This window comes from Camellia sinensis, chromosome 2 (assembly GCF_055761805.1).
Source record: "Camellia sinensis isolate YWXY chromosome 2, ASM5576180v1, whole genome shotgun sequence".
In the NCBI taxonomy this organism is placed as follows: domain Eukaryota; kingdom Viridiplantae; phylum Streptophyta; class Magnoliopsida; order Ericales; family Theaceae; genus Camellia; species Camellia sinensis.
This window is the reverse complement of record NC_138962.1, coordinates 19,732,947-19,743,866: the sequence shown is the minus strand read 5'-3', so window position 1 is coordinate 19,743,866 and position 10,920 is coordinate 19,732,947. Positions and strand designations below refer to the sequence as shown.

General features: G+C 36.9%; 2 protein-coding genes across 2 annotated transcripts; both read left to right on the top strand.

Moving 5' to 3' along the window:
- The first annotated feature begins 208 nt into the window (after positions 1–208).
- On the top strand, positions 209–1,841 carry LOC114259735 (uncharacterized). Its single transcript, XM_082907558.1, has 2 exons — positions 209–793; positions 852–1,841. Exons 1-2 carry the CDS (start codon positions 209–211, stop codon positions 1,839–1,841), a joined length of 1,575 nt encoding a protein of 524 aa, XP_082763684.1.
- Positions 1,842–9,405: 7,564 nt separating this feature from the next.
- On the top strand, positions 9,406–10,636 carry ROC3 (rotamase CYP 3). Its single transcript, XM_028199780.2, has one exon. The coding sequence runs from the start codon at positions 9,898–9,900 to the stop codon at positions 10,414–10,416; it is 519 nt and encodes a 172-aa protein (XP_028055581.1). The 5' UTR covers positions 9,406–9,897; the 3' UTR covers positions 10,417–10,636.
- Positions 10,637–10,920: the final 284 nt, after the last annotated feature.

Here is a 10,920-nt window from a genome sequence, read left to right as displayed (position 1 = left end):
TAGGATTAGACATTAATTTGTGACTGCCAGACTAACGCCCTATGTATGGTAACAATGATGTATATATATATGGTATTAATATGGTGATGTTAATGTGATAGTAAAACTAATATGTTATATATGAATGTGGTGATAATAGAACTAATATAACGTTGTATCAAAATTATATCAATATGATGTCACGCTTATATCATTTTACCTTGTAGTAATGGCCAACGAAGGAAATGAAACCGAATCATCAGTCAGCGGTACCATCCCAATGGAACAAATCATGGAAAGAGCAGTCACCAACTTTTTGCAGGCCTTGCAAACCAGCATAACCAATGGGACATTAGAGAGACGAGAAGAATCGACTACGCTTAAACAATTTCAGGATCTGAAATCTACAACGTTTATTGGCAGTCTAAACCCATTAGTGGCAGAGGCTTGGGTTAGGGACATGGAGAAAATCTTCCGCGCGCTACCTTGCACAGAAAGACAGAATGTGACTTTTGCCACCTTCACCTTCAAAGACGATGCACAGGAATGGTGGCTTCTTATCCTGGAGAAGGAAGATATTGTGACTTGGGCGAGATTTTTAGAAGTATTCTATGAAAAGTACTTTCCAGATTCACTACGGGAACAAAAAGCGTCAGAATTCATACACCTAAGGCAAGGAACCATGACAGTGGCCGAATATGAAAGTAAGTTCACACAACTGGCCCGGTTCACGACATATGTCATTCTTATTGAAGCTCGAAAAGCCAGAAAATTCGAAGCAGGATTCGATCCTGAAATTAAAGACAGGCTAGAGGTTTTGAAACTACCAACCTATGAGGCGGTGGTAGATCAAGCATACATTACGGAAAAAGGGATTAAAGCCTTGCGTTCCGGAGAACCAAGCTAGAGGAAAGCAATTTTGGGAAAGAGATAACAGAAGGCCCGGTGCCGCGCCTCCCAAGAAAGCAAATACGGGCACAACCAGTTCAACCGGTCCAAGCAATCAAAGTCTTGCAAACCCTAAATGTGGCACCATTCCTGCTTGCTCTACCTGTGAAAGGACTTATTCGGGACAATGCCATCAAGATACGGGAGCATGCTTTAGATATGGCCAAGTTGGCCATTTACTGAGAAATTGTCCAAAGCTCATTCGCCCCTTTGAACCAGTCCGAAAACCCGCAGTACCTGGAGAAGTGAGAAAGGACCAAAAATGCCAAGGAAGAGCTTTTGCCCTGGTGCCTGGAAACCCAGAAGTTACTGAAAATGTTATGTCAGGTACACTTTCTGTTTGTGGTCACTTAGCCCATGTTCTCTTTGACTCTGGCTCAACTCATTCTTTTGTTACACCACACGTTGCTACCAAGTTGACATCAACACCCGAACCCTTAGAATATGTATTGTCTGTGTCTTTTCCATCTGGTAATTCCGTCCTTAGTACTAATGTGTACAAATCTTGTACTATATCCTTAAAAGGCGAAACCTTACACGTAGACTTGATACCCCTTTGCATTAGTACCTTTGATGTAATCTTAGGAATAGATTGGTTAGTTGCCAACCGTGCCTCTATAGATTGTAAAGCCAAAAAGGTCTTCCTCAGGTCGCCAAACCAACTCAAGCTTGTCTTCAAAGAAACTGGAGCCTCTCCCCCTCCCCGTATTATATCCTTCATGACGGCCCAACGACTGCTCAGAAAGGGTTATTGTGGTTGTATCTGTAATGTGATTGATACTCAACAAAAGACCCCTACACTTGATGCGACCCCTGTGGTTCGAGAATTTCCAGATGCTTTTCCTGAAAACTTGCCTGGTACCCTAGTTGATCGGGAAATCGAGTTCACCATTGAAACCCAACCTGGTACATAACCAATCTCAAAGACCCCTTACCGTATGTCCATGGCAGAATTGAAAGAACTAAAAACTCAACTCCAAGAACTACTGAACATAGGCTACATTCGACCAAGTACCTCACCATGGGGAGCTCCGGTACTGTTCGTAAAGAAAAAGGATGGTACAATGAGGTTATGTATCGACTATCGGAGCTAAATAAAGTCACTATAAAAAATCGGTACCCCCTGCCACGAATTGACGACTTGTTTGATCAACTGCAAGGCGCCCAAGTGTTTTCAAAAATTGACTTGCGTTCTGGTTATCAACTAAAAGTCAAAACGGAAAGCATCGAAAAGACTGCCTTCAGAACCCGTTACGGGCACTACGAGTTCCTCGTCATGCCATTTGGTGTCACCAATGCTCCAGCGGCCTTTATGGACCTCATGAATCGAGTGTTCAAACCCTATCTTGATGAGTTCGTCATTGCCTTCATTGACAACATTCTCATATACTCCAAATCGCCAAAAGATCATGAATACCACTTGCAGAAAGTTCTACAGACATTATGTAATCACAAACTTTACGCCAAGTTGAAGAAATGCGAATTCTAGATCACTAGTGTACACTTCCTCGGTCACGTCATTAACAAAGATGGCATTTCAGTTAATTCCCAAAAGGTTGCAGTAATCGTGGATTGGCCACGACCTACTAACGTATCAGAGATTCGAAGCTTCTTGGGCCTAGCCAGCTATTACCGGCGCTTTGTGCAAGATATCTCGAAGATAGCTTCACCCTTGACCCAGCTAACTCAAAAGAACACACCCTTTGAATGGATGGACAAACAGGAACGTTGCTTCCAAGAATTGAAGGACAGACTCGTGACGGCTCCGATACTAGCACTCCCCGCCGAAGCAAAAGGGTTTGTAATTTATAGCGATGCCTCATACAATGGTTTGGGTTGCGTTCTTATGCAAAATGGGAAGGTCATTGCTTATGCCTCCCGCCAACTAAAGACTCACGAAATGAACTATCTAACTCATGATCTAGAATTAGTTGTGGTGATCTTCGCCCTCAAAATCTGGCGTCATTATCTCTACGGAGTAGCTTGCGAGATCTACACTGATCACAAGAGTCTCAAATATCTGTTTACACAGAAGGAATTGAATATAAGGCAACGATGATGGTTAGAATTTATGAAAGACTACAATATAGAGATACATAATCATCCCGGCAAAGCTAACGTAGTAACAGACGCATTAAATCAAACAACGACCAAAAGTTTGGCATGTACCTTCGTTCCCCGCAAGATCCATGGGTTTCTCGCCAACATAATCATGGAACCCGAGTTGATTGAAGAAATTAGAGCCCGCCAATGTGAAGATAAACTTTTGAAGAAAAAGTACGAGAAGCAAGGAAACACACATGATCCTGACTTTACAATAAGCAATGGGATGCTAAAATTTTGAAATCGAATTTGTGTACCCGACTTTCCAGAACTCAAGAAAAGGATATTGGTAGAAACTCATAGCTCGAGGTTTGCGATCCATCCTGGCAATACGAAGATGTATCACGATCTGAAGGAACACTTCTGGTGGACAGGAATGAAGAAAGACATAGCAAGCCATGTCTCCAAATGCCTACGTTGTTAACAAGTTAAAGTGGAACATCAGAGACCTGCAGGAATGTTGCAACCACTCCCTATTCCTGAATGGAAATGGGAACACATTACTATGGACTTCATAGTCAGGCTACCGCAATCAGTCTCGAAAAATGATGCAATATGGGTTATCGTGGATCAATTGACGAAGTCAGCACATTTTCTACCAATCAGAATCATGTATTCTCTTTCTAAGTTTTCCACTCTATACATTAAGGAAATCATTTGCTTACACGGCACCCCGATTTCAATCGTATCCAATAGAAACCCCCGCTTCGTGTCTCATTTCTAGAACAAATTGCAAGAAGCTTTGGGAACCACTCTGAAGTTTAGCACGACTTATCACCCTCAAACTCATGGGCAATCTGAAAGGAAGATCCAGACTTTGGAAGATATGTTACGTTTGTGTGTGTTAGACCTTAAAGGTAACTGGGATGATCATCTACCTTTGGTGGAGTTCGCGTATAATAATAGCTACCATGCAAGTATTGAAATGGCACCATACGAGGGATTGTATGGAAGGAGATGTCGATCATCTCTGTGTTGGACGGAAGTCGGAGACGGAAAATTATTAGGCCCCGAGATCGTGTAAATAACAAGCGATAAAATCCAACTCATCCAGCAGCGAATTCGCACTGCCTAGAGCCGCCAGAAAAGCTATGCAGATACACAGAGACGAGACTTAGAATTTCAAATAGGAGATCATGTGTTCCATAAGATCTCACTGACAAGAGGGGTTATCCGATTTGGAAAGCGAGGAAAATTAAGACCACGATACATCGGCCCATTCGAGATAGTCGAAAGGATTGGTCCTGTAGCATATCGTCTTGCGCTTCCACCTGAACTATCCAATGTCCATAATGTGTTTCACGTTTCGATACTTCGTCGATATCTTCGAGATCCAGAGCATGTTGTCGATTATGAGAACTTAGAAGTTCAAGAAGATCTCTCTTACGAAGAGCAACTTGTACAGATTCTCGATCGTCGTGATCAGATCCTTCGAAACAAGACTATACCCCTCGTAAAGGTCTTATGGAGAAACTATCGTGTCGAAGAAGCAACGTGGGAAACTGAAAGCCAAATGCGAGCCAAATACCCACACCTCTTCGAAAACCAAGGTACGTCAAGTTTGGGGACAAACTTCTTTTAAGGAGGGGAGAAATGTGACACCCGAAGGTTTTTAATTTAACATTACAATAAATAGAACTCAGAAAATAATAATAATAATAATAATAATAATAATAATAATAATAATAATAATAATAATAATAATAATAATAAATAAATAAATAAATGCATAATTTAGGAAATTGAGAATTTTATTGTTAAGGAAGTACGTTGTGAACCACCACACATTAAATATTTTAGTAAGTGGTAAGTGAGGTTTTATAGTTGGGAAGTGAGGTTTTTAGACATGAACCTGACTTATAGTCATATGTAATTTTAGGAGTCATCATGAATTACCAAAGAAGGTAATAACTTTTAAATTAGTAAAATGGTCAAAATAAGTCAATGGTCAAAGTAAAAAGATAAAATCAAACAAGTTAATAAATAAAGAGATAAGGGTTGACCGGAGTGAATCAGGATGATCAACAAGACTTACACACGTCAAATATACGGAACTCTCTGTAACTTGTTACCCACGAATTTCTTTCCTATAAATAGAGGAGTTTGGCATGTTTAAGGCAGCGGAAAAAAGAAAAAGAAAAAAAAGAAATAGAAAGTAGAAAAGAGGACGGCATGGGTGAGAATCTTGAGTGGTGAAAAGGAAGAATAAAGGAATTAATTTAAGGTGAGTTATCTTATACCTTGAGTCTCCAAAATGTATTTTACTTATGTTTTGACTTACCAAAATCTATTTTATACAAGTTATGTTTTATTAGTATATTAATAAAAGTTATGTTTTATAAAGGTTTCAGTTACGTGAATTATTTTCTGAACCCTATTTGCCTAAAAGGAAACACATGGATATATTTGTTTACATTTTAAAGAATATTTGATTATGACCTTATAAACAATTATGTTGTGTAAGTACCACCACGGGAGTCCCACGCCTTAGGGGACTTAAATAACCATTGGCCCCTGTTTGACCACTTTGTGGTCCCCTGTTTGTCATGGATCCATTGACCCCTGTAGTGATTGTCACTTAGTGACCCCTGTTCTGTTCCATTATGTACCGTGGTTATAGTTAATTATTTCAGTTTCTGGCACTTAATTAATTTGTGTATTCAACTCAAATTATGTTAATGTTTTAATGTTTTAGCTTAAATAAATATCCATGGCTATTTTGTGCCTCTACACTTACAGTATAATATTTCTCACTCTGCTATGTGCTTATAGCTGTTACCCCTTTTAGGTGACGAGGTTTAGCAGGATCAAGATGGAAAATGAATCGCTGTGTTGTTTTGTTTTTTTAAGATTTCTATCTTTTTATTAGGGGTGGGCGCGGGTCGGTTGCGGCCATGAAACCTCCAATCCGCCATCCGTCCGCCAGATTGGCGGATTGAAGAAAATCAATCCGCATCCGTCCGCCAATCCGGCGGATGTGGATTGAGCGGATTGGCGGTTTGGCGGATGGATGCGAATCGGTTTGACGGTTTAAAATTTTATAAATTTTCAACATAATTCAACTTGTGCACTTCCTTAAAAAAAAAAAGAAAAAAAAAAGTATTACAATCACTGTATGCCTTATCCAAAGAAAGAAAGTTTGAAACTTTAGAATATCACGATCACTGTATGCTTCATCCACATATTACAATTACAGTATGATTCATCCCTATAAAGTATTACAATCTGTAATTCTTAAAATATAATAACAATTCAAACCACCAAAACCATAAACAGAGCAGTAGTAGAGATTGAATGTCTCTATATTGTTACATCTACATATGTTTTTGAAAACAAAAACCAACCAGCATATATCATATTTTTTATTTATTATTTTTAGAGTTAGATTTAAAAACTAAAAAATATAGATGAATAATATGTTTATTTTTTTCAATTCAAAAATATATTCAAGTTGAAAACTTTTTTTCAACAGAATATTTAAACTTTTTTTGCAATTGAAAACACAAACATAATATTTAAACAAATTGAAAATACAAAGTCTTATAAATTACTACAGGTGCTCGCGATTTGGCGGTTTGGCGGTTCGGTTGCGGCCAAAAAATCTTAAATCCGCCATCCGTCCGCCAAATTGGCGGATTGGAGAAAATCAATCCGCAACCGTCCGCTCATCATCACGCATCCATCCAAAATGCGGCGGATCGGTTCGGTTCGGTCGGTTTTGGCGGATCGATATATCCGCTGCTCACCCCTACTTTTTATTATCAAACTCTTGTAATACAATGAAGTTTAAATGACTATGTTTTGTTTCATTTTAAATAACAGTTGGTACCCAATTATTTTATTTAAATTATCCGCTTGTGTTGCAACTACAGAATTATCCGAATTATTTTATTTTTATCTTGTTACGACACCGAACCTTTGGATACTGAGTTTGGGTCGTGACAGGCACGCTTGAATTACATTTCGAACATTTGAAAGTAAAAAAAGTCAACACAACTAAATATAAGAATGAATATTTTGATAGAATGATCAAACCAATTAATTAAGAAAAATACTACAAAATTGAAATCTATTCAGTATTCATAGGATCAAATTTATTTATTTATTTTTTTTTTTTTTGTAGATGTTAAAAAAAAAAAGGGCCAAGGAGGAGCTTCAAAAGCTTCCGGCAATACAAAAGGGGGGAATAGGCTTTGGGACATCTTCTGCCCAAGTAGAAAATGCCAGGCCATCACTCGTCAAACGAGCTAACGGATGCGTAGCCCATTTTAGGCACCAAAATAGTTGGAGATAACCGTAGTTTCAAGAGTTGATTTCCACCTCACATTTTAGGCTATTTGGCATGAGTTTTTTTTTTTTAGTCTAAAAAAAATTAATAAAATAAGTTAAAAAATTAATAAGACAAAATATTATATCTAAATAATAATCATTTTATTTTTTTTTCTCACAAAAGTCAAAAAAAACAAAATATCCATCTCAAATGAGATTTTTTAACCCCAGACTAAAATAATAAAAATGTCAACCCACATCCCAAACGAAGACTTAGTCACTAATCCATTTACTCTGTGTTTAATTGGGAGATTTGAGAAATGATTTAGAAAAGGAAAGAGAAAAAGTAGCTAAAATGTAAAAGATATACTTACATTTCACCTAATTTCATACACATTTTCTAAATCTCTTTCGAAATCCGTTAACCAAACACAGCATAAAAGATTTTTTTTAAGTGATCTGATTTAAGATTTTTGATTTGTTTATTATTTAGCTGTACCTTAAAAGATCATTTAAGAAAAAATATAAGGTATATTAAGAATAAATGATAACCCTAAATAATTTAATAGAATATAATAAGAAATTAAATGTACTTAATGATTTTTTTAGTGCAAATATAATCAACAGGCTAAAACTTTCTCATAAAAACAATTTTTTAAATTTTTTCATCTAATCAACAGTCTAAAATTTAAAAAAAAAAAAAATTGAGAAAACTTGTAAAAAAAATTGAGAAATTTGGCACTTGTTAAAAATGCATTAGACCATCTTCAACGTTTTACCTTTTCTTTCATCAATTTGATGAAAAATTGATCAAAATCCTACTCCAACGTTTGTCATCAGTTTGCTATCAAATTGAGGATGTGTAAAACTTTTCATCAAATTGAGGCTCCGTTTGGCAAGAGCTAAACGGGGCATTTTTGGCTATTTTAGCCACAAAAGACAAAGTATGCTATTTTAGCCACAAAAACAAAATATCACATCCAACCCGTAATCATTACATTCTTCTCTTACAAAAAAAGTCAAAAAAGTCAAAAAGCCCTTCCCAAGCCAAACTTTTTAGCCCAGGCTAAAATAGCCAAAAAAAGTCAAAAAGCCAAAAAGTCAACCCACTTCCCAAACGGAGGCTGAGAATATTTGAAATCTTTCATCAAATTACTGTAAATAGTCATTAGTGTAGGAGCGCTGAATGACCGATAGGTTATAATTTACACTGGCCGATCGACCGGACGAACATCCACCTGATCGTCCACCCGGTCGACCGGTGATTTGATGAAAGATCAAAATTCTCTGTTGAAGCGTGCGATATCAGATAAAATTTTTATTCAAATTTTTACTCAAATTTAATAATAAAAAAAAAAGACACAACATTAGAGATGCTCTTAAATATATTTAATTACCACCACTAACATAGAAAATATGCAAAAGACAAAACTACCCTTTTTCTAATTCTTTATATTTTAACATTATATACTTTACATAATGTAATTTGTTTTTATTTTATTTTTTTCATAAAAGTAAATGTCTTTATTTTAAAATAATATTTCATGATTTTTTTTTTAAATTTGAAATGCCTTCTGTTTTTAATAATAATTAAATTATATAGTATAAGAAAAATAAATATAAAAATTAAAAAAAATAAAAGGCAAATATTTTTTTATATTTGTTATAAAAATAAAGAACACATAAATTTTTTAAAAAATCTGAAAAATTATGTCTTTTATTTCCCTTTGGCCATATAAATTTTAAATTTTTTTAAAGACATTTACTGTTATGAATTTTTTTATTTTTTTATTTTTAAAAAAAAAAAACTAAGATTAAAACAGAAAGAACCCAAACAAGGATACATTTTTTGTTTTTTTGAACGACAAGGATACTTTAGTCTTTCACAAAATATATTTATGCCTTTTCTATTTTTCTTAACAAAATCCAAAAAAATAAAATCAACTTTATCTGATGCTAAATGACAAGACGTGGTGATGTCGGTATCATAAATTTCGAAACGTTATTTCTGCAGAAAATTCAAGTGCGATGGTAATCTCTAGAGACTCTCCGCTACCAACAAAATTAGTACAAAATAGTATTAAGATCATGTGGTCCAATTTTCATCATCCAAAATTGAGTAATATTAAGAATTTTAAATATTTTTTCAAATATCTTACATAAATATGTGATTCATATGAAACTCATATGATATGAATCCCACACTCATATAATATATTTAATAAAAATATTTGGAGCCAAAATTACATCATATCAAGAGGCCACACATTTTTTTATAGATATGGACCATGATGGTCCATCAACCAGCAAATCCTTCCCTACCCTTCTTCAAATTTATCCGAACAAATAGAAGCATATACCACGTGATCCAATCGCAACTAACCCAAGAACTAACCAGAGTTAAAAAAAATCACCTAACCCCAGCGACTTCTATCCCCAAGTCTTTCTATATCTAGTCCGACACGTGTCCTACTTCAACGGCGAGGATCAATCCTCCATAGATAATCGTTGCTCTGAAGCCCCTATATAACCTCATCTTCAACGATTAAACCCTACGCGACTTTCAGTTCTAGAGAGAGAAAACAGAGATCTGAGAGAATGGCAAACCCTAAGGTGTTCTTCGATATGGCCGTCGGAGGTCAACCGGCCGGGAGGATCGTAATGGAGCTCTACGCCGACACCACTCCCCGCACGGCGGAGAACTTCCGTGCACTTTGCACCGGCGAGAAAGGAGTTGGAAAGAGCGGCAAGCCTTTGCACTACAAGGGCTCGTCGTTTCATCGCGTGATTCCTGGATTCATGTGCCAAGGAGGCGATTTCACCGCCGGAAATGGCACAGGAGGCGAATCCATCTACGGATCAAAGTTCGCCGACGAGAACTTCGTCAAGAAGCATACCGGACCTGGAATTCTCTCCATGGCGAATGCTGGACCTGGAACCAACGGATCGCAGTTCTTCGTCTGCACTGCGAAGACCGAGTGGCTTGATGGAAAGCACGTCGTGTTTGGTCAAGTTGTGGAAGGTATGGAGGTTGTGAAGGCGATCGAGAAGGTTGGATCGAGCACTGGAAGGACCTCGAAGACCGTGACGATCGCCGATTGCGGTCAGCTCGCTTAAACTGGCTACCATTGATCGATCTTTGATCTGATCTGATATGTTTGAGCAGTGTTGATCTATATCTGTTTAGGCTTGGTTTTAATTTAAGTCTTGTCGTTGTGATCTAATCTAGGGTTTCTGGTTTGGTACTTTCTACTTTTCGAGTATGGTTGTTCATTGTAGACTTTCATGTGCTTAAACGAGCTTCCATATTGAAATAAGATAGATTTACTTCGTCTTCTACATTGGATTATAATAGATCTCTTCTCTTACGGCTTCACATATAGCCTGTGATTCACTTGATCAGTACTTTTTGGTCACTTGGTTGAATTTTTATTGGGATTTAAAGGCTGAATTGGTTGCAAGTCATTTTCTAGCGAAAGAAAATTGTGGCGTTTGGTTGCTGTGAAAATTACCGCAATTTTAATCCCTACCGCCTGATCAGATATTTTTGTGATGGATGAAATTATCTAGAGATGTGGCGCCCCCGCACCGAATGGATAGGCTTGCATACTATCAAGTTCT

What these genes read in the sequence shown, in the direction of transcription:
- LOC114259735 (XM_082907558.1), top strand. Translation starts at nt 209, where the DNA reads ATGGCCAACGAAGGAAATGAAACCGAATCATCAGTCAGCGGTACCATC. An exon ending in AAATTAAAGACAGGCTAGAG is followed by an intron (nt 794 to 851) that starts GTTTTGAAACTA and finishes TTACGGAAAAAG; the next exon opens with GGATTAAAGCCTTGCGTTCC.
- ROC3 (XM_028199780.2), top strand. Translation starts at nt 9,898, where the DNA reads ATGGCAAACCCTAAGGTGTTCTTCGATATGGCCGTCGGAGGTCAACCG.